The 23,996-nt window shown below is 36.7% G+C and overlaps 1 protein-coding gene across 2 annotated transcripts in view; it reads right to left on the reverse strand.

Moving 5' to 3' along the window:
* Positions 1-1,061: 1,061 nt before the first annotated feature.
* Positions 1,062-23,996, reverse strand: part of LOC135645490 (probable inactive ATP-dependent zinc metalloprotease FTSHI 5, chloroplastic) — a 42,461-nt gene continuing 19,526 nt past the window's right edge. The window contains exons 8-20 of one of the 2 annotated variants that reach the window (XM_065163894.1): positions 22,920-23,093; positions 22,109-22,230; positions 17,566-17,767; positions 16,441-16,569; positions 10,782-10,964; positions 6,934-7,053; positions 5,874-6,059; positions 5,693-5,767; positions 3,622-3,681; positions 3,383-3,490; positions 2,750-2,830; positions 1,850-1,965; positions 1,062-1,747 (exon numbers count right to left, since the gene is read on the reverse strand). In XM_065163894.1, the coding sequence (XP_065019966.1) occupies positions 1,894-1,965; positions 2,750-2,830; positions 3,383-3,490; positions 3,622-3,681; positions 5,693-5,767; positions 5,874-6,059; positions 6,934-7,053; positions 10,782-10,964; positions 16,441-16,569; positions 17,566-17,767; positions 22,109-22,230; positions 22,920-23,093 (1,512 nt within the window). In that variant the 3' untranslated portion in view covers positions 1,062-1,747; positions 1,850-1,893. Of the gene's footprint in view, positions 1,748-1,849; positions 1,966-2,749; positions 2,831-3,382; positions 3,491-3,621; positions 3,682-5,692; positions 5,768-5,873; positions 6,060-6,933; positions 7,075-10,781; positions 10,965-16,440; positions 16,570-17,565; positions 17,768-22,108; positions 22,231-22,919; positions 23,094-23,996 lie in introns of those variants that run through there. The other variant, XM_065163895.1, reaches the window with a different exon arrangement.

Raw genomic sequence — 23,996 nt, forward strand, 5'->3', positions numbered from 1 at the left:
TTTTTTCCAGTGAAGTTGACATTTGTAGAGACCATGACACCATAAGATGCCATTTCTTTGAGATCTATATTTAAGACTTGGATTGTACAGATCTATCTTTGTGGATGTACAGATTTAACATGTATTAGTAGATGAACTATATAGCAAGTTAAATACATTTCCATCAAGCAGTTCGATCCGATTCTGATAACTATTCCTCTCAAACATTAGAAATGGTAGCATGTCTTAGTAGATGAACTATAGCAAATTAAATACATTTCCACACAGCAGTTCGATCCAATTCTGCCCTTAAACATTAGAAATGGTAGTATGTATTTGTAGATGAACTATAGCAAGTTAAATACATTTCCATCAGGCAGTTCGATCCGATTCTGATAACTATGCTTCTCAAACATTAGAAATGGTAGTATGTATCAGTAGATGAACTATAGCGAGTTAAATACATTTCCATCAGGCAGTTCAATCCGATTCTGAGAACTATGCTTCTCAAGCATTAGAAATGGTAGCATGTATTTGTAGATGAACTATAGCAAGTTAAATACATTTCCATCAGGCAGTTCGATCCGATTCTGATAACTATGCTTCTCAAACATTACAAATGGTAGTATGTATTAGTAGATGAACTATAGCAAGTTAAATACATTTCCATCAGGCAGTTCAATCCGATTCTGATAACTATGCTTCTCAAACATTAGAAATGGTAGCATGTATTAGTAGATGAACTATAGCAAGTTAAATACATTTCCATCAGGCAGTTCGATCCGAGTCTGATAACTATGCTTCTCAAACATAGTTATCAGACTCGGATCCAAGTTAAATACATTTCCATCAGGCAAGTAAAATACATTTCCACACAGCAGGCATAAAGCAGGCCCAACATTTTGTCTGGTGATTCAGAGAGAGAGCAACACCACGCGTGACAAAGACTACATACAAGTGATGACATTTTGAAGGACCATTTATTATTAATCGAAAGGGCATTATGAAATCTCAGCCCTCTTTGTCGACCTTGTATTGTTGGTGAGCAAGTAATAGAAAAAGGCATGCACAACACATTTGAGTCGAATTAGAAGTGGGGCTTGCTGCTGATCAATCTTAATATTGAAGCCAAAATGATTGCTGATATAGTAGATGGAATACAGGGCAGCATTTCTCATCTCTTAAGGCATATTAAGCAACATAATAGGACTATGTTAGATACATGAATGATATATTATTTTGCATTAGGCTTCTGCTTTTGGAAACGCAGAACAACATAAATCTGAGCTGTGAGACATACCGCTAGTTTGGTATAGAAAATCAGTCAGCCTATTGCACAGAACTCTTGCCAATGTGATGTTTAGAAAAAATCAACATGAAACCTTATCCCTGCAGGCAGAAAAGTTCGCTTTCCATGACTTGAATTCCAGCAAAGCAAAAGAACAACCTTACTGTGGCACCAATGTTCTTGAACACAATAATTTCTCCAGCCTGCAACTTCGGCATGTTTTTAGAATATTAGTAGTACCAGTTTGTGAAAGCTGCAGTTGATACAAATTTGACATGACGGCAAAGGTGCCCCAACTCTGGTTGATCAGAAAAACTAATATTTCTTTCAAGTTGCAGACTTATTCCTTGAGATGGCTTTCAATTTGTACAAGTCATTGGCTAAGCCATGGAAAAAACACTCCCAAAGATGCAAGATTTTCAGTTCAAAAGACAAAATTCTATAGCCAGATTCAGTCACATTTTATAATCTTCCTTGTCCCTGAGACAGGAGATGAATTAGAGAATGCTGGTAAAATTAGACTAAATGAAAATATTATCAAGTGACATAAATATATACTTCAAATTTCAGTCAAACTCATACCTATTGTCCTAGAGGAATGTGCAAATTACAAAATTGCAGCCCCTTTATGTTGCAACCCCCAAAAGGTCCAATACTTCTGCATCCCCACTTTCATCAAGAGAGCTTCCAGATTTAAGCTGCAAGGTGAGAAATTTTGGTTACTTCTAGCCTTGAGCTAAAAAGCAAGATGTCTGGTTGTTGCATCCAAACTAAATTATGCTTAATTCAGGAGATCATAGGAAACAACACCAAGTAATCCACATAAATGTTGTCACTCAAAAAGTATTTTTGCACCAATTAGCAATGTTACAATCAAAGCTGGCATAGTAACAAAGCTGAAAATAGTAATTTAGTAGGGTGCTGAAATTTTTTATGTAATCTGAGTCAATCTCAGTTCATGACAACTCTGAACCTAGTCGTCTAATTATAAGGAAGCATCAAAATATGCACAAATGTATTTGTATTATTGTCCTAGGAAAAGATTTTAAAAAATTATCCTTTGCTTGAACTAAGTTTTCTGATCCTATTAGCAATGAACAAGATATATGTACATTACTACATATGTATGAAAAGCAAAAATGTACTAACCTATATCTTCATAAATTGTTAGCGATAATGTGGTGCCACGTTTCTTCATATACAAGTCAAAATTTCTAATATTATGAGTTCATTCTAAATGTTAGGATTCCACAAAGCATTTGAATATGGAGAAAACAAGTAACTTATTTCTCATACAAAGCTCTTATACTAAGCTCTAAACTCGTGATGCATCCTCAAATGGATGTGTTTACATATACATATACATGTTATTCCTTCTAATGCATTTGCCGTGTCTAAATTGAATGAACAGATAGGTAATTTCTCTCATCACATTTATAAAAGAAAAACAAAAGTCGAGGCTCAATAAGATCTAAACAATACCTTCTTATAAAGCTGCTTCGATAAGAAGAATGGCTCTTTTTCTGGAATCTCTCCATTATTCTTAAGGATGTTCAGCAAATCCTGGAATGAAAGGCCATATTTGCTATAAGCAGCAAATCAATCTAAGTCAAGATTGAAGCTAATTCTGACAGAGTATGCTACTAGCATGTACATCTAGCAAAGTTTTCGAACTTCCATATATACGACATTAAAAGGATTGTTCATTTCATCAGCAGCTTAAAAAACATATATAATAATTCTATGAAGATAGAAGCTTCATGCATTTTACTGTGCCACTTTGAAATATCAGTCAGATATGTGAATGATACTAGGTTAATTTAAAGAAAGAAAAAAATTACCAAGGGAAATTTTAAAGAAGCCATCTAAATTTCCTATCCTACAATCCAATTAACTTGCATATCTTTTATTACAACACATCAACATATAAAAGTACTATTATAGAATTTAAGATCTTCAATATAATTGGCTTCCTAGCTGCTTGTGGAAGGTCATGGACATCGAATGCTTTAGGTTTGGGCCACATTTCAAGATCGTATCAAAAATTTTCTAAAAAAAAATCAAGATAATAGATATCAACATTTAGCTTGAGCAAATGAATGTAGAAGCATTCACCTCTCCTGTCAAATTTTCAAAATTGAGCAATTGTTCCACAATTATTTCAAGGACTTTACGATTCTTCTGAAGCATTTCTTTAGCTTTATCATATGCCAAATCATAAATCTGCAAGGGAAAGTAATCATCAAAAATGAATCTACATGCCATATTGGTTAAGAAAATGTTTGGCATATAGCAGTCATGAAACAAATTCTACAATATTCCAAACTCAAAGGTGTGCTTTGAGACATTCATACCTTCTGAACTTTTGCTTCTATCTCAAACTCATGGCTATTCCCCATACTGAGAGCTCCAACCTAATCAAGTACAAAAAAATATAAGGAAAGCTGCACATCTGAAAATCTCATGTTTCAATTCAAAATTTAGCTACAAATTTTTAGCTGTAACTAACCTAAATTCAACCAAAGCCTTGATTTCAAGGCAATATACCCCCCAAATGAAAATGCAGATCACCCTTGAACTAAGGAGATATAAATTGGCATATCATAAATGAATTGACTTCGAAAGATAGCAACAGATTTTTACATAAATATAGTAATTTACAGTTATGGAAGAATTTTGCACATACTTTTTTGTTCATCATGATTAACATGAAAAAAAAAAGACAATAAGTGAAGTCAAGTTAGGCTCATGCAAAGAAAAGGAAACTATTTACAAATATAAACAAACTTACTACAGCCGGTCCACTTAGAAACTTAGAAATAAAAGCTGTGAAAGAAGATTCTGTAAGAGCAGAGTGGACGGATGACGTATGGGATGAAAATTAAGATTATTGTCTCCAAAGAAGGGGTGAAGAATGACATGCAGCTTACTCCAGATGCAGTTTTTTGGATTTTTAATCAGAAAGTAAACTGTAATTGAAATCAAGGATTACAACTTTGGGTATCAAACCCATGCTCATAGCTGGCCAGCATAGTATAGCTCTGGTATGGACTGGCATACCAACATGCAGTATGCTGGTACGTACCATCGTACCGGGAGGAGAAAAAGAAGAAGAGAGAAGGAAGAGGAGAGGAGGTTAGGAAGCGGAGGAGAAGAGGAGGCAGCCATGGCAGAGGAGAAGAGGAATACAACAGGTGGACTGCAGGCAGTGGGGAGAATCAGAACGGACGAGCGGCAACAGATGGCACAATAAAGGGTCACAAGAGAGAGACTTGGGGTGAGAGGGAGAGAGAAGAGGTTTCCCATATCATTTTTTAGGGTTAAAAGAATAAAAAAAGAACTGGATTTATTGCCCTATCCAAGCCCCATAAACCCAGTTCACATGGCTCAGCACCAAGTAAGCCCTGTATCATAAGTGGACCACCCAAAATTGTGCTGTCTTCATGCCAATTCACCCCGCAAATACCAGCCAGTTTGCATTACTTGATTACAATTATGTACCAAATTTTAGTCTTCAATTAGTAACTAAGTCATCCAAGCTTATAGCCATGAGAACCAAAACATGAACACAGACTAATTTACACATGATGCAGACGCTAATGCACCTAAAATTAAATTACAGCTACTGATTTAGGAAGATGATGCAAAACATGGCTAGGTTTGAAGATTAATGACAATATAGAAAAATAAAAATCTATTTCAAGTCACCAAGTCCCAAGGCATCAAGTTCCAAATTGCCAAATTCCGCACAATCAAGTTTGAAGCTACTAAGTGAATACATGTTTGTACAAAGCCAACTAATTATGATGCATTTTTACTTCTTTTCTTTTCTCAAGCCACATGCCAATTCCGAGGTGGACCAGCCAACCAAAACAGGATAACTAAAACCAACTGAAGATAATGCTTTGTTATCTTTTTGCTGTCTATTACAACTATATAATCCTCGATCATGAAGTGATGAAGCTGAGGCTTCCTTTCCCTTCTTTCACTCTAAATGATGAGGCAGCTTTGAGGCTTTCTAGAGGGATTTTGTTCCGAATTTTGCTTCAACACAAGAGACTTGCTATCTAGCTAGAGATTAAAATTTGTGAGAGTTAATAACAGCTCAAAAAAGTATCCTGCTGCTCATGTGGGAATTGACATCAATAATGATAGACAAAGCATAACCACAAAAGATGATGATACAAATATCTCTGATAATGCAGCTTATGGCCATTTCCTATATATCTATATTTTCAAAAGAATCTGACTTTGAAAAAATGTCCACCATCTTTTATATTAATAATTACTTCCTTTCGCCAGGAACAACTATAATAATAAAGTGATTATCACATGTTCCAGAAGAAATCCTAAGACACTTCAAAATTATAAAAGCACTAAAACACAACATAATTGAGATTTAGGCCTCATTAAATAGATAATTACTGCTTTGCTAGTGATGTAAATGGCAGGACTGTCATCAGGACTCCATCCATATTCAATCACCATCCGTGTGGCAATCTGCAATCAACAATCATTTAAAAATTATCAGGAGTGTATGAGTCATCAAGAAATTCTTGTAAATATAGCAAATTTTTTGCAGCTGCAGTTGTAACCTATAACCAACCTCTTGTGCCTGCTTAAGTTCAGATGTGGACAAGAAATTTTCTTCCCCAAAAGGAAGCAGCAACTGAGATGCAACATGTGAACCGAAACAAAATACAAGTTTCTTTTCGAGGTATGACCTTGATTCCAGATTGCCACTGACAGAACCTTCATTTTTTGCTTTTGAAATCTTTGTACATCCAATCCCCTAAGAAACAAAAGCCTAACATCAACATATGCTCATTTGCCTGAAAGTACAAAACTGAGATTGCACTGTTGTATTTGCATAATGTCACTACTCTATGATATCTTCTTTTCTATGATAATTTCTTGCAAACTTCTTTCAGTCCATAGTCTTCTGTATTTGGCTCCAGATCATGTTTGAAAACTCTTGGAAAAGACAATATTATCTTCCACCCCATTCTTTCTTCCTAGAATTTCACGCCTGTCCAATCTGTTCATCTCTATCTTGATGTTATTCTTATATTTTTCAAATTACAAAAAATGGTATGCCCTCAATCTGTTGCAACAATGAGAGGTTTACAATGAGATACATGCTGAACATGTATCCAAGAAAAATAACTTGTAAGATCAAGTAATAGTGCAAGTACACCATGAGATCTCGAGGACCAGTTCTATGCAGAAAAAAGCTTGTTGATGCATCCCAATCTAAGAGTGAAGTTTTTAGTTTCTTTGATTTTAGATTCTTTTTATTTTCAAGAATTTTGAAATATTCTTATTAATTTTTAGATGTTGGATACGTTCACAACAAGTCTTATTTTATTTGATGAAATGAACCATGTTTCTTCAAGCCAGACCTTTTCCTTCCACAACTTTAACCCCCCTTATCTTTGATTCCCTTTATAAAAACTGTTTATCGTAACATCAAAGTTTACATAAAATATGTTAATCCATCATTGTAAATAGCACAAACATTCCACAGAGAACAATGATGACAAGTGAAAGAATCATTATAAAACTTTAAATAACATGTTTGTCAACTTGCGTGAACTTGGTTATCAGAGAGGAAAAAATTAGTAAAAGCTCGAGCAGAATCAAGATGATAAGATGAGGACCAATACCTCCCAAGCAGCAGGCTCAAGCCATATATTATCAACTACATCAAAATTTGGCAGAAGAAGAGCAATCAGAGCACGTCCAGCTGCCCATACAGCATGAGGGAATTTTGTTTCCCTTGTCCACTAACAAAAGCCATCAATATACTGAGTTACAAGAACAAGAACAAAATCTTTAAGTTCTTCTTCAAATGTCATCCATAATGATTCTAAGATGCCATCCGTGTGTCAACGCGTATATACTCAACAATTTAATGAAAGATATAGATCATCATTAACAAATTTAATGAACTATACAGATCAACTATATTCTTTTCTCTCAGTCATTTCTTGATCCCCATAGCACCACATCGTTAACACTTCTTAACTACCAATCACTATTTCGGATTCTATAATTCAAATTCAAAACATTAGCGTTGACTACCTACTAGAATTCGCTTAATAATATCTCAATCACATTACATTCAAGAAGAATTATTACAATTTCAAAAATAATAAGTTACCATTCATAGAGATTATAGACATCTTGGTTTTCGATCAAATTTGAATTGATACAATTGTGACCGATAAAAAATAGGTTAATCTGGTTGATCATAACAGATTGACTAAACAATGATCTCATACGCAAGCTAGTTGGATCATACCATTGTATATCATACATATTGACCTTTCACCACCAGATTCCATAGTAATCTAACTGATAAGGTGCAACAGGTCAAACTTTTGTTATTAAATTTATTATAACATGAGCATTAGACAGGACTTTTTTACTTGTATCTTCTAAGCAATAGCAGTAGTGTCAACTTGACAGAGAAATTTCCAACTGCTTTTGAGAGCTAGAGAAATGTGTCATTTGGAATCAAGCAAGAAACTGCTAATGATAGTAGTATTTTCAATACAATTAGACCGCCATTATAAGTTTTTTAAGTTAAAAAACTAGAGGACGAACAATCTAATATAAGCAGAGAGACAAAAATATTTATTATATTAACTTATTAATGCTGTTTTCATTAGTGGCTTTTAACATGACAGCATGGTGATAAAAAGGAGGCTTGTCTCACAAACAAATTTTGGCCAAAGCTATTCTGAGAAATATTTTAAAAACAAGGGTATCTCAGGAACAATTTATCTACAAGAGAAAATAGTGCATCCAAAAAATGAGACGTGAAGAATACGTCACTCAAATACATGAACTAATATGTTGAAAATACTCAGGAAAACAACCTAATACTGCTGCCCTCCTGCTACAAGCCTGCCGTTGGCAAGACCGTCACACCCTTTTAATGTTTGAAGCAACCGCGGTCAACTACATGAACTGGTCATCCAACCCTTCCAAATGAGAGAACTGCCCTACCACTTTCTGTTTCAGGCAGAAGATATCGACCACTTGTTAATCCTTCATTTGAAGTCACACCCAAGTCCAATTGGAGCTGATTAAGCACATTGCAGGATAATCAAGCTCTGTTAGGGACCTTCACAAGGCCCACATCAGCCAATGCAAAGTTCAGCTACACCATGCGGACCTCAGCAACGACTGCATTACCATCTACTGTGAACAGCCATGTCTATGCTTTCGTCGACTCTTTTGGGGTCCAAGTTGGATTTAACAACGTTTAATGTATCGGCTGGGCCATTACATATCAGGTGATATACACAGGTCTGAGCTTGAACCGGGCTGGGGCCCACCCCTTTTCAGTCAGGTGGTCCAGATATGGTTCACATTTGCCTCCTGCAAACCACTCACCATTCCCACTACTACCAATTTGCCAGCTAATCCTCTCTTCTTTTTCTTTTATGCCTCTTCATCTTCTCCTTTTCCTCGTCTTCTCCTCCTATTGGTACCACGGTATGTGCCTATGTACCATGTGTTGGTATTCCTACACGAACTGGACCATATCGGACTAACAATGAACCAACACAAATCCATCACCAGATATGTAAAATCATAATATTATTGAAAGATTATTCCAATGACCTTCTGTCACAACTATTCACTAGTCTACAAATATGCTTATGAATATTACCGAATATCAATATTTATTGTGTTATTTATATCAAATCATGGGTTATTGTTTTCATTGTCTATTATACAAACACTTTATTACTTATTATACACAATTGATTCAACTTGTTATGTATTATTATACAAAATATTAATATAATATACCAATTAGTAGATATTATCTATTTCACTTGCAGTTATTTCTTTCTAATAATCCAAAAGATAGAAAGGGAATATAATAACGAAAAATCAATAAAAAAACAAAGTAGCAAAAATATTACAATTTTTAAGATTAAAGATAATATTCTTTAAAAAGTTAATCTCATTGACAAAAATTAATAAATGATAAAATTTATGTCTGCGTGAAGACTTCAATGATTGCTAAACTTTATGATAGACATGATGAGCAATGTCTTTCATAGTTTTTTAAGTGTATTATTTTGAATTAAATCTTGTCTCCTCTCTTTTTTCCCTCTTCTCCTACTCTCCTCTCCTCTTCCTCCAGCGACGAAATGGGAAACAAGATCAAAACACTCTGCAAGGCACATGTCAAGATTGTCTGCTTTGTTTTCGAACTGACTGCAGAAGAGATTTGATATGTATGTATGTATTAAAATTTAAAAAAATATGTTACAATTGATAAATATGATCATAAAAATAAAAATGATGCCATATGGTTTCTACTGATGGAGACTTATGCAATTGGTTTCTAAACAGTGCTACACAATTCTAAAGAGTGGATTAATATGGTGCTAAACAATTCTAAAGAGTGGATCAATATGTGCTAAATAATTATAACCAGAGTTATCAATATGATGCTAGATAGTTCTAACCAATACTAAACCGCTCTAAAGAGGGAACTGAGAAAAGGAGTAATTGGAGACTATGGAGGAAGGTGGGGGAAGGAGAGGGCAGCGGATGAAGCTGCAGATGAAGCTCTAGATGAAGACGGTGGCAATGGCCGAAACACGGATAAAGGGAGTGGTGGCAAATGACAGTGATAGCAATGGACGTAGGGTTTCACTTTAGGTTTGTCTCACTAAGTGTGGGGGCGAGGGGGAAGAGGGGAGGGGGGAGAGGGGTTTGTCTAATTACATTAGTTGATTCGATTGAACCAACTTGCTCGTTCAATCCGATGCTCAAATCCCAATCCAACTTCACTTGTTCAAACAAGCGGTACTTCATCGAATCACCTAGGCGAGCGCCCAAGTGCCTTTTGAAAACACTACTCTAGCATGAATCTATACAAAACGTCTAACTGAAGGTGTACATCTGATTGCATATTTTTTCAAAGTCTATGTGAAAGCCATTTGGTGTAAATGGCTTATTAACAAAACTATTGCATGTCCAGACTAAGATTGACTGATCTTGTCCCAGATTTCCCTCAACCCAACAGGATTGGGCTATATCAGCCCCAGTTCTAATCAGCCAATTCATGCTATGAACAACAAATCTGAGTTAAGACCAGCTGGAATCGGCAGATCCGACCAAGCATCAGTCCAAAGAAATGCTTGATTTCCCTTCTTTACTGTCCCATTCCCTTCTGTTCTTTTGAGGGTGGAGACAGATAGATGCAGTACAGAGGAACTGATGTTGCCTAATAACATGAAAACATAACTCCAGTCTGACCAAAACCGTCAATTATGGTTTCTTAATGGATTAGATATCAATTTCTAAACATTCACAAAACAACTTTGGTAACATACAAAAACCAGCAATGCATATAAAAAGTCGAGCAATGTGTGAAATAGGACAATATTCAACAAAAAAAAGACAAAAAAATAGCCAACAAGGCAAAAAGAAGATTTCATTAGAAAAGAAAGGAAATGTATAATCTCGTAAAGTTGCTTACATCAAGTGGAGGGCTGTATAATTCAATCCCATTGCTTATCTGACCATAGGGTTCCATTAGATCAACAACTGATTCCATATCTTCCCTTGTCAATGTCAATCCAAGATGATTAACTAGAGACTTGCTAATCCTCTTGTAAATTTTGGTCCCTCTCAACCATTTGGGAACAGTTTTACTCAGACACTAAATGAGCACATAATAGAACATTGTCATGAACGAGTTAAGCTACAAGTTAAAAATGCCATGTTTCATCATAAACAGTAAATGATGACTACAAAATAAGAGAGAATTAATAAGATGAAAATGAAGCAAATATTGAATTTTATGACAACATCAACATGACTAATTTCTCTGACTCTTTACCCTTTTAACCAAAAACAAATAGTTTCTCCATAGTCCATATACTCTCTATTTACTCATTTAGCCAACATGTAATATAAAGGATAACTGGGGTAAGAAAAGCAACTTAAGTATCATTTTCTCTCATTTCATATTTACATGCTAACTGTGTAACCACAAGTACATTGGAGAGTTAATAGGAAAAAAAAAGTTCTGCCAACTTCTCTCATGATTATAAGCACAAATGCTGCTGGAAGAAACAAACAAAACATCCATAACCATACATCCAGAAGGGAAGTCACGGGTGTCATCATCAGAAGAATTCATTTAGTTGTTTAATACATTCCAAGCAACAGAGAGAAAATAAAATTGACATTTTTGCTTGCAAGGACCACAATCATAGCCGTTAGGAAGATCATAACAAATTTCACTGAGACCACATAAGCAAAAGCAACAACTCCGTGTTGTTTAAAGTTTAAACAGAACTCGTATCAGCATAAAGGACAGTATCAATTGCTAGACAATGACCAGTAAAAACAACAAAAAGAAATATTCAATTGCTAGATTGAAATGACCAGTGAGAACAACAAAAAAGAAAAAGTTTTAATAAGACTTCAAAGTCTAGCTAATTGGACAGATCTTAAACCGGAAAGCAACAAAGAGGCTAGCATGGTATGAAATACCCTAGGGAGATTATAATAACTACAAACAATAGGAGATCTCCACATTCACCTTGTTTCATCACTGAGGCAATATAAGAAGAAAAGGACCATCGATCACATGAAGGGCAGTGCCCTGTTTCTTGACGTGTCAAGACTTTCAAGCACTTGGTCTACTAAGCAAGATAGGCAATACCGAATGATACCGCCCGGTACGGGCGGTACATACTTGTCCAACAACATACCGGTACGCGGACCGCTCGCTACCGGACAGAACAAAAAATTATATATATATATATATATATATATATATATATATATATATATATATTAGAAAAAGGCGATGTTCGGTGACGTCGCCGGCGACATCACCTTTTTCGACGAAGTTGCCGAGGCGACGCGACGTCGCCGAGGCGTCTATTCGAATTATATATATATATATAAATTTATATATATATAAATGAGGTGATGTCGCCGAAGCGTCGCCCCGCCTGGGAGAAGAGAGAGGCGACGTCGCCAAGTTATATATATATATATACCGAGCGGTATACCGCTCAGTATACCATTTCGTACCGTACCGAGCGAATGTCTAAGCAACGGTACGGTATTGCGAACCTTGCTACTAAGGAATGTGGCAGTCACAGCATAACGAATTTTAAAAGGAAAAGGAGCAAGCTTAGTAATTGATTGATCCTTTGGACACAATAAACAAGCAATCACTTTAGTCGAGTAACAAGACACACCCCTAGTAGTCCCTGCTTCCTGAGGTCTAGAGAGATGTCAGTGAGGTGAATCATGGTGAGGACCTATAATGATGCCGATGACGGCCAATCACTCATTCCCTATTACTTAAGAGTCAATGGATGGGTCATGAACCAAAGAACAATATTTTATTTGACACCTAAGATACAAATTACGAAGCATAAGGATCTATACGACTCTTTTATGACCACAAAGATAGGAAAGGAGAAAGGCAATGGATGACAACAAGCAGATGCAATAGAACCTATAAAGATGTTGACACTGATACGGTATTACTGTAGAAATTGTAATATGCCATATGATGGTAATTAGAGATTAAAAAAAGGTCTAAGAGGGATGTGACATGATGTCACGGACTTAGCTAGTTTTGCCTAAGTCGTGCGGCACCCTTGCGTGTTCGTTCGCAAAGGTCAGCCTCCTCGAAACCTCCCATGGTCCCTTGGGACCTACAAAAGAGAAAACGGGTTAGAGAAAGCGCCTCACTCAAGATCCACAAGCAAACATTCCAGAAAACACTTCATAACCAATGCAAATTACAAATGGACTTTACAAGCTCTGAACGGTTGCACAACAAAGGGTCAAAATAATCCACTACAGACCGAATATCTCCCACAAGTGCCCACATGACACAACCTTTATTTACAAGCCTAAAACGACCACCAAACCCAACTAAAATGAGGCTATTAAGCCTTCGACTGTCCCTTTACATGCTGTGTAAGGCATGAATATATCAAAGGACATGGACATACATAAACATTACATCAAACATCTTATTTAGAAGCTTGTCCGTGACAATAAGGGAATTACAAGTTTGAGGGAATCTACCAAGAGGACTATTGCTATAAGACATTCAAATTTTCATTTTGATTTCACAGTTAAAAGCATCACAACCATACTTACAATTATTCCGACAAAAAGGAATTCTAGAAAAGAAAAGAAAGAAAGTAAAAGAAATTATAGTCAACTCATTTCACTTTTTTTCGTATTTCTTTATTTTTTGGTCGTCATCATTAATGTTCTATCGTATCAAGGTTGATTTGATGTTTTGTTGCCAGAAAGGCCCTATTCGCGACTGTTGTTTGCTTTGGCTTAATTATCAAATCAACGATTGAAATTTCATACCGTATTGAAGTTTCGAGATTCGTTCGGTACGGTACTATATATTGAGCGGTACATTTCGGTATACCGCTCAGTATATATATATATATATGTATATATATATATATATATGTATATATATATATATATATATATAAGTAAAATAAAAAAACTGTTTTCATCGAGACGACGACTCCTCTCTTTTGCCCGCGACGCCGCCTCTCTTCTCCTCGCGCCGAGAGAAGTCGCTGACAGATGAGGAGGCAGAGCGGCACCGTTCTTCAGGTTCTCTTCTTCTCCCTTTACATTTTTCCCTCGATTGATACCACTAATCTCTCTTTCTTTTTTCTCCCTCAGTCATCGTCTGATTTAGGACAGTAACGGGATGGAAACAACCCCAATCGACAGTACCACCCGGTTGTGAGCAGTCCGTGTACGGATCTGCTGGCGGACTGCCCACAACCGGATGGTATCATTCGAAATTAAAATCCTTGAATCAAATAAATGTGCCAAAATTTTAATTTTTTGACATCTTACCCAAAAAAATAATATAATATTCAAATCTTAATATAATTTTAATAAGATTTACTATTATAAGAACTAGAAAAATAAAATAAAAACATATAACTCAAACCAAGGATTGAAATTTCGTACCGTACCGAAATTTTGAGATTTGCTCGATACGATACGGTACTCATGGTATGCAATTTCGAATGGTACTGTCCGGTACGGGCGGTACATACCAGTACGCGGACCGTGCTACAGTGCTACAATAATACACTATAGCAGTGCTACAGTAAGAGGAAATCGCTCAGTACGCCTTGGTGTACCGCTTGGTACGCTGGTACCATACCGTCAAGGTATACATACCTTGACGGTACTCTATACCGAGCGGTATATTTTGGTATACCGCTTGGTGTGTGTATATATATATATAAAAGCGGTAAATTGCTTGGTATACCTCTCTTCTCCCTATGCGGGGCGACGTCGCAGAAAAAAAAAAATTGCTGAGGCATTGCCTCTCTTCACCCCGCGACGCTGATACTCTTCTCCCCGCACGCGAATGAGAAGTCGCTGCAGACGACGAGAGTGAAGCTGATCTCAAGTTCTTTTTTTTTTTTTCCTATTTCTTTCTTCCCCTTTTGCCTCTTCTTTCACCTTGTCCCTCTTTCTTCTCCATTGATCACCGTCAACAATAACGACCTCAATCGACGCTACCGCTCGGTAGCAGGCGGTCCGTGTACCAGTCTATTGATGGACCGGTACATACCACCCGGTACGGACGGTATCATTTGGTATTGCAAACCTTGACTCAAACTAAACCTAGAAAATAGACAAAAAGAATAAATATGAAGTATAAACCAAGGTATGCAATACTGTACCGTACCGATGTTTCGAGGCTGGCTCGGTATGGTACGGTACCGTGTACCGAGCGGTATGCCAGGGTGTACCGAGCGGTACACCTAATTTATGTGTAAAACCCTCCGAAAATACCTTATAATAAAAAAAAGTTAGGAAATGATTTTTAAGTTAGAAATAAATATAGTAATAGCATAAGTTTAGCAAAATCAATATAAATTAGGTAAGAATACTATCACATATCTTTTTCGGGCTTTGAAGAATATTTTGTGCAAGGTTCGTATTTCAGTCCATTACGGATTGTCTTTATGTAAATATTAAAATATCTACAGAAAAATCATTTAAATTATTAGATTATTTTTTAAGAGAAAAAAAGAGTTTGAAATAGTTTAAGAGAGTATGAGAATGTAATGGAGTGAAATAAGGGAGAAGAATGATTTAAATACTATGAGAAAGGGCTCCAACGGTCAATTTGACAGTTGGAGCACTATAGCACTGTTACCGAGCGGTAACAGTCGAAATCGACCATTATCGAGCTGTGCCGGGCGGTAATGGTCGAAATTTCAACTGTTACCGCCCGATATTACCCCGTATCGTCCAATACGAGGCACTTTTAAACGTTTCGTCCGGTAGCGGGCGGTCCACGTACCAGTATGCCATCGGACCGGTACGTACCGCCCGTACTGGGCGATACTATTCGAAATTGCATACGTTGGTATAAACTTACCCTAACACGCCTTAATCTAAACCCATGGAGACTCAATATTTAGATTTGCACTCAAGCTGTTGCTAAGGGGCCAGGTAACAAACACATTTGGGACCCAAGACCCTATTCATATATAAATATAGACATCTATCTGAAATATTTAATTTAGAGAACCTTAAACATATCTAAAGCTCCTCACTTTGTCTTGAATATCCAACTACAGCAACCAATCCCCACCTATCTCTAAACGTCTCTTGTTTGCATCCCCTGATCTTGATCTCTCTCAATGAAGATGTCACATGTTCCTATCTCATGACATAGGATGTCACGTCTCTTGATGGCATACCAGTGTACCAACATCGATTTTCCACCTCTGATAGTGGCCAATGACTTTCTCACCTTCATTAGGTACTTCTATAGGTTTATTTCTAACCGGCATTTCTTTACCCATCTCCTTTCTCATTCTATACTTGTTTCTGGAGAAGCGTATCTTCTATTATGGAAATTTTATTTTTGTCATGGAAATTTTAAATTCATCATCTACACTTGCAAATCTCTTACTAGAGTAAATAACAATATTGTGGCAACATACAACTAAACTTTTCTTCTCAAATTTCATCAAACATTAATATGTGGCAACTAAAGTTTATTGTAATTTGAACAAGCAAAGACCACTTTAACTAACAAACATATATTATAAAATATTAAAAAAATCAATTTAACAAACAATACGCACCGCAAACCAATTGCAATAGGAATTTAATTCATCTGCGTCAAGAATCCTGCTACGGAATGCACTACCCTCTAGTGCCAAAGGCACAAACTTCAATTCTATCGGCCTTAGCAAAGCTGTCTTCTCAGCAACCTGAAAATGGAAGCTAAAACATTAGAAAATACACTTGGTTCTTTCTAATAAACAGGAGAAATATCATAATGCATGGCCAAAATGATGATTAACACAATAAACAACCAACATTTCTATGAAGAAGCACATCATGACATCAGTAATTAGAACCTTGTGTAACACATTGGAAGTTTCAGCATGAAGTGCAGAAAAACATGGCAAACAAAGTAATCAATAGAGTATCACAAGAACAGAAAACACTCCTGCTTCAATGGAAAAATTGGACACCTCTAATAAGGCTAGTAGAAATTAAGGCAATACTCAAAGAGAAACAACATAATGTACCAGACACTAGTTCCAATATTAGATAATGTCATAAATACCTCAGAAAATGCAATTAAAAAATGAATAATTGAATCAATGAAAAGAAAGAAAAATTTTAACTAAATAATTTCAACATCAGAATTTGTTAATCAGTTCATCAAATTATTAAAGAAAGAAACAAATCTTAAGCATCATGATCAACACCAATCTGGGCATGTATATCAAATATAATTATCATCAAATAGACTGTGCATACAAGCTACATCAGAGGAAAAGATAAAGATGAGTTTGACGCTTGGTTCAAGGAACAAGAGAGTCAAAGGAGAGCTGCAGTCACAGGGTGACACAATGGTCAAGTGATTAATGCTGTCAAATTAAGCTACAAATCTGCCAGGCCCAATATTCATCAGGCTTAAGTTATCAAGAATATACAACAACCATTCAGAAAATATAAGTGCTAAGACATTAAAAATGAGCATTCCAATTAATGAAAAACATCCACTATTCTTGAGACTTAAGTTCTCAAGGATATATGACCACCCCTGTACAAGATTGGGTACAAGGGTGGTCCTTAGCTTCCATAATCACATTCAGTAACTAGCATTTGTTTGTAAAAAGAAAGAGAAGAGAGACCACAGATTAAGAAAACAAAAGAAAAAAAGAAGCTTGACATTACAATTCAAGCAATTTTACCTTCTTCCAGTCAACAAAATTAATAAGCTCATCATCCATTGTTTCCTTGGCAGCTAGGCGTAATATTTTTTCCCTTTCCATCTGGGTTGGCCGTTGAAGATGCAATACCCTATCCATGCGGCCAGGTCTTCTCAAAGCCGCATCAATTTGTTTAAGAGTTCTAGTGGTAGCTATTAAAACAACCCCATCCTGCTTTTCAAAACTGCAATATTGTAGATAATGTGGTGAAGATTGTTGAGAATTTACTAGTGTTAATAATATTTAAATAAAATGTTATGATGACCAAGTCAATGAATTTTAGCAGAATACTCCAGCAAATTTTTACAGAACCACTCTTTCAACAAGATTAAATGTTTCGGCGGTCCGCTAAATACATAAATGCATACCAAAATTCAAATGTATCAAAACTAATAAACGAATAATAACAATGATAGTGGCCTTACTGGGTTCCCCAGTTGGCACTTGTGGGTACATAAGATTAGACTCATTGCCTCAATAAACAATAAAAATGGATGTTAATGTTTTTTGGCAGCTCATAAATGAATATAGAAGCCACTCCATGTTCTACAACTTTCGATAAGCTTATCAGCTGGTGACAAACAATCATGAGATATGATTTGACCCTTGATAATCATGAGGTATGATCTAATATATGAATCAACTATCAGAAAAGCAAATATATTTTAACCATAACCACTAAAAATAAAGAAAACAAGCAACATCGTAATACTAAAAAAATAAGTCCAAACGAAACTAATTATACAGGGGCAAGGGCCACACCACTTGATGCAAGAGATATTTTGTTTTATATTAATCTTAGTAATATTCTGCTAATTTGGAGTTTTTGTAAATTAATAAGTTGCCACATGGCACATCAGCTACTAAGATTTTCAAAGAAGATGAGAAAGAAAGATAAGCTAAAAAGGAAGACCATTATAAAGGTGATTGATAAAAGATCAAGCTATACAAGGAACTTTGTCTCTTGAAGTAAAATTATAAAATGATGATTCCCAAGAAACGATAGATGGATGAATGATTAGTTTTAAATCAGGAAAATCAATTTCCTGAAATATATTTTCCTATGTCTTTATACACAGTGTCTATTCAAAGCGAGATAACTGTAAGCAAAACAAAAAAATGAGGTAATAAAAGTTAGATTAATGAAAGAGTTTTTCTTCAATAATGGTGTGATTCTAACATCCATGTGTGAGACTGAGAAGATTCGAGGTCTTCATCCCTATGTATGCTCACAGTGCTAGAGTGAGTTTAATATTTATCCATTTTCCTTTTTTTTTATATCGCTGGTGGGAGACCAAGACCGATAGTGTGATGCCTAGGTACCAAAGTGAATTTAAGGTATTTAACTTTTCCTCCTTATCTTCAAATCCTAGGATAATGAAATTTTTGTTTACTTTAATAGCCATCTGAGCGATTTTTCTATATCACCATTTACTAAATAAAACACAGTTTAACACATCAAACCGCAATCACTTCCCTAACCATGCCTCCTTTTGAGTCTTAGCTTTGGGCACATGAAAATCTTAACATGCTAGCTATTTTGCACTTTTGCTGCAACTATTAACAAGCTAATGGATTACAAAAATAGAGATTTAAATGTTTAGCAACTTAAAATATGCTTGATGATCCAAGTCTAGGAACCTGCAATCATCACTGTACAATGCATGATTTGGATATCATGATCCAGGTTGGAATATTAGGTCTCACTGATACTGATCTAAGAATAAGATCCTAATCATAATGAGCACCATCATTCAGAAAGCATGATCCAGGTTGTGGATCATAAGGTCCTACTACCAAGTGACCAAACTCCCAAGCGCAAACACCAGCATTCTTGATACACCAAATTAAGAATGAGAAGTTGTTTCCTACTTTCCTTGAAGTCCAGTAACGTAGGTTGCTTACACTGAAGCACTAAAACTGGAGCATGCCAGTTCCTAGCCTATTTATTTAAGAGATGCCAGCACACTGTGTACCTCTCAAGTTTAATAATTTTGCAGTTATAAACCTTATGATAAGGCAAATCATAAATCTCCATGCACTATTATTACCAGCACTCTGTATAGCTCCTAAATTTGATAATTTTGTAGTTATAAACCGAATGGTATTTCCTAAACCGGGAATGAACCAGTACGTGGACTACCCTTTTCGGGAGGTCTGGATGTGGTACAGGGCTTACCACCTAGCACGTTACCGGGCATGCACTAGGTATTAAGGAAGAGGTGCGACAACAAGGGGAAGAGGGATTGGGGAAGCGGGGACTACGACGAGGCAGGTGGGACAGGGGGCTGCGATGAACGTGACAGAGGTAGAAGGGAGGAGGAGAAAGAGAGTTAAATACCAAGTGTGGAAGAAGTCACTACCTCTGCTGTTGTTATTCACCAATGGGAGGAAGTCCACCATTGTGCAAAAACACTAGGAAAGAGTCATTCTGCGTTTAGGGCACGGGTCACATGGAGGGATTCAGGGTGTTTGAGCATAAGAGAATCTGTTTCAATCAAACTAGAGATCAATTTGGTTCAACTCAGGCTAGGTAGTGTCGTTATTCACCAATGGGAGGAAGTCCACCATTGTGCAAAAACACTAGGAAAGAGTCATTCTGTGTTTAGGGCACGGGTCACATGGAGGGATTCAGGGTGTTTGAGCATAAGAGTGTCTGTTTTAATCAAACTAGAGATCAATTTGGTTCAACTCAGGCTCAACCTAGCCTGAGTTGAACTGCCCGACCCGCCCAGCACTCAATGATTTAAAAAGCGCTATGCACCAAAAGGCGCCAAGGTTCAAAAACGCCCAAGGCGTTAGGCGCTCGCTTGAGCAAAACGAGACACTAAAATATTAAAATATATAATATAATTAATAAATATAAATATTTAAATAAAAATATGATATTAAATTAAGAAAATCTTATAAAATTACAATATCACATTAACAAAAAGTCTCAAAATTCAAAACAATAACAATAATTTTAAATAAATAAAAATTAATAGTATTAAAATCAAAATAATATATTATTATTCTAACAAATAAAAGTACTGTTACTAGTATACAGTTAGTAGTATGCTGTTAATATATTATTAATAGTATACGAAGTGAGAAGAGTGTGAGTAAGAGGAAGATCGAGGCTGCTGACTGAGAGCAGCGACAGCGGTAATAGTAGCAACGAGTAGTGGGAGCGGGAGCGAGCGACGACAATGGCAGCGATAGCAGCGAGCAGCAGCAGTAACAGCGGGAGCAGCGAGCAACGACAGTGGCAGCAGTAGCGATAGCAGCAAGTAGCGGGAGCAGGAGCGACGAGCGACAACAATGGCAGCAGTAGCGGTAGCAGTGAGCAGCGACAACGAGAGTGGCGAGCGACGACAATGGCAACGACAACAGCAGTAGCGGGAGCAGCAATAGTGGCAGCGGTAGTAGCAACGGCAGCGGGAGCGGCGACAGTGGCAGCGGTAGCAACGGCAGCGAGAGCGGGAGCGGCAAGTAGGGTTAGGGTTGGGAAGTCGCGAGAGGAACGCTGATATCGATGCTTTAGTTGGTTCGATTGAATCAACTAAAGCACCGAAGACCGAACCAGACCTAAAATGCTAGTTTGGTCGCTTGGTTTAACCCGGGTGCTCGCCCGAAGCGACCGACGCTTGGGCTTAAGCGAGCGCCCAGGCGGCGCCTCTTTGAAGGGCGCTGCTTGGAAATGAAGTGAGGCGCTCGGGCCTCGCCTCGCCCGAGCGCCAAGGCGAGTGCCCGAGCGCCTATTGAAATCACTACCAACACTTGGGCCAAAGCGAGTGCTTAGGCTGCACATGATTGAAGTCGCCAGCCTAGCCCAATAGGCGGGCGCTAGGGCCATGCCTGGGCACCTAGGTGAACGCCCAAGCAGCCGGTGACTTCACTAGTTAGGTCGACAATTTGGCATGTGCAAACTAAAACAACTCACTTCATGTTAGTATGTGCTGAATGGTAGGATGATTCTTTTGTATGTGTCAATCAGAACAGCATGAAATCTCACCATCCAAGATAGATATCAGCATTGCCCATGCCATGAAATATACTTCCTCAAGTCCCACACTAGATATGGGTTGAAATAGCAATGAGTTGTATAATATACAACTCATTACTATTTCAAAAACATCTTCTTACGAGAGAAAAGGCACACACTTTCAAGCTTAATTTATACAAACATGCTGCCTGAAAGGAAGCACTACAAGTTAATGCTTATGGGCAGAGTCAAAAGCTGGATCACCGACATAGCATCCACACAGGATGGCAGCCTGAAGTTGCTAAATATCAATTGTATGAATAATGATAAAATATTTAAGTATCTTCATTAACAAACAATTTAATTCTTACCACCCATAAGATTTTCTGTTTCACTCTCTTATGTATTATGCTCTTATTTGTATCAAGAAAAGAGAAATTATGCAAACTATAATGATTACAGAACATGCTGGAATTGGTATCAGGTATGGAAAAATGAGTTGAACAAGATCAACAAATTGCAATAAGCAATAAATAATGGGGCAATGATGATTATTACCCATCAAGTTCGACCAGAAGTTGGTTAATAAATGCCTCATGGTCTTGCTTTTTAGTGTGAATAAATTGACCTCGAACCCCAGCAAATAGATCAAAATCCTCGACAAAAATAATCACTGGTGCCTACAGAACAAGTCATATTAGTTTCAAGAAATTGTAAAATATCAAAATGGTTTAGCAGTCAACCATCAAAAGAAATAATATGATGGTAAGTTGGTAACTAAGTAACTGTCATGCCAATGGAAGACTATGCATTGAGAAATAGGATATCCAGATGACACTAAGGTAACTAATAAAAATCACTCGCCCTTTCTGAAAGTGTCTAAGAGCTGCACTCAAAGAGCATAGCAAGTGTATGTGACATTTAACATAAGTATGATGATTTTTTGCCATCATTTGACCAGATCATAGCCTTTTGAAGATCATGTTTAGATATTTACAAAGGATTTCACTCTATCTCATGGATGTGAACAATTTATATCTCAAAATCATGAACAAACTTTGGCATGCAAACTAATATGAACAAGATTTCAAATACCAGTTCTGAACCAGTTTCAACAAATTGTTTGACTAATATGGTATCCCATATACTGAATGGTATACCAATCTGTTCCATCCGGTATCACTAAAAAACTAATAAAAATGGGAAACCAACCAACAAAAAGATACATGGTCCATTATTGGTTCTTGATAGTTAATAAGTCTGTATGCAAAAGCTAATTTCTTTGATAAAATAAAAGATACACAGGTTCAATGTTCAATTAATAAAAGGAATAGAACACTAATTAATATCAGCAAGAATAGAGGACAACCAAATCCCTTGCAGTCTGGAACAACTCCCTAACATTTGATGCACTTTGACCAACCCAGAGACCAGGTTCTAGTTGACGAGCTTCAACCTGAACAACAGGAACTCTTGCTTCTGCAGCTATGGCCAATGCAAGTGAAGTCTTCCCTGTACCTCTCTCACCAACAATTAGGACTCCCTGCAGTTCCATTGATAACCATCACCAGTAAGTCAACCACTAGAATGGTTGTTCCTTCTGTAGCATATGCCTTCAAAAATATAATATGTGCAAAGAAGAACCTTAATCTGCAAAGATTTGTTCTTTTACATGTAAGTAATATCTGGAAGAACAAATGCTCCAAACGATGTCTCACAAGTGTACCTATACTAATGATGCTTATTAAGAATAGTCAACGGATAAAATTTAGTTTAACTAGTGCAAAACAGACTTGCATATAGAAAGTCTCAAATCACATAATATCATGATCTGTTCGGTCAGTAATTAGAAGAAATGAAAAACATGCTTAATTGTGGTAATAATTAATAAAGTTGTTCTTTAATATGTTTATGTGTTTGAAGTATGATTCGTCTTACCAGTCCGTACCGATATACCAACCGGCCATTGGTACGATATGTACTGAGCTGTACCGTTGTATCGACACATGATACAATGAAGCACACCAATAAACCAATACGTACTGCCTATACCGGTCCCCTATTAGACTGGTATATACTGCCCGTACCGGGCAGGACGCTATGGTATGGCGAACCTTGGTTTGAAGGTTTGTGTAGCTTCAAAATAATGGTCAAGAACATATATCGTCATCTTGCCAAAACAAGGCACATCAAAGAGATTTTATGGAGCATCAAAATTTACTATCTATAAAATAATATATTTTGCATGTAGATCTCATGAACTTTTAACTATAAAACAACTACCAACTATCTTCGTTAGATCTAGAAACTAATTTTTTTAAATGTCATCCCATGTCTTATGCTAATTTGTAAGTATAAGAAGAGTTGGGAAAACATAGTCTCTTTTTGAGCGGAAGAAAAAATTACATGGGTACCAAAAGCCAATAAAAAAGATCAATGAACTGAA

This window comes from Musa acuminata, chromosome BXJ3-8 (genome assembly GCF_036884655.1).
Source record: "Musa acuminata AAA Group cultivar baxijiao chromosome BXJ3-8, Cavendish_Baxijiao_AAA, whole genome shotgun sequence".
In the NCBI taxonomy this organism is placed as follows: Eukaryota; Viridiplantae; Streptophyta; class Magnoliopsida; order Zingiberales; family Musaceae; genus Musa; species Musa acuminata.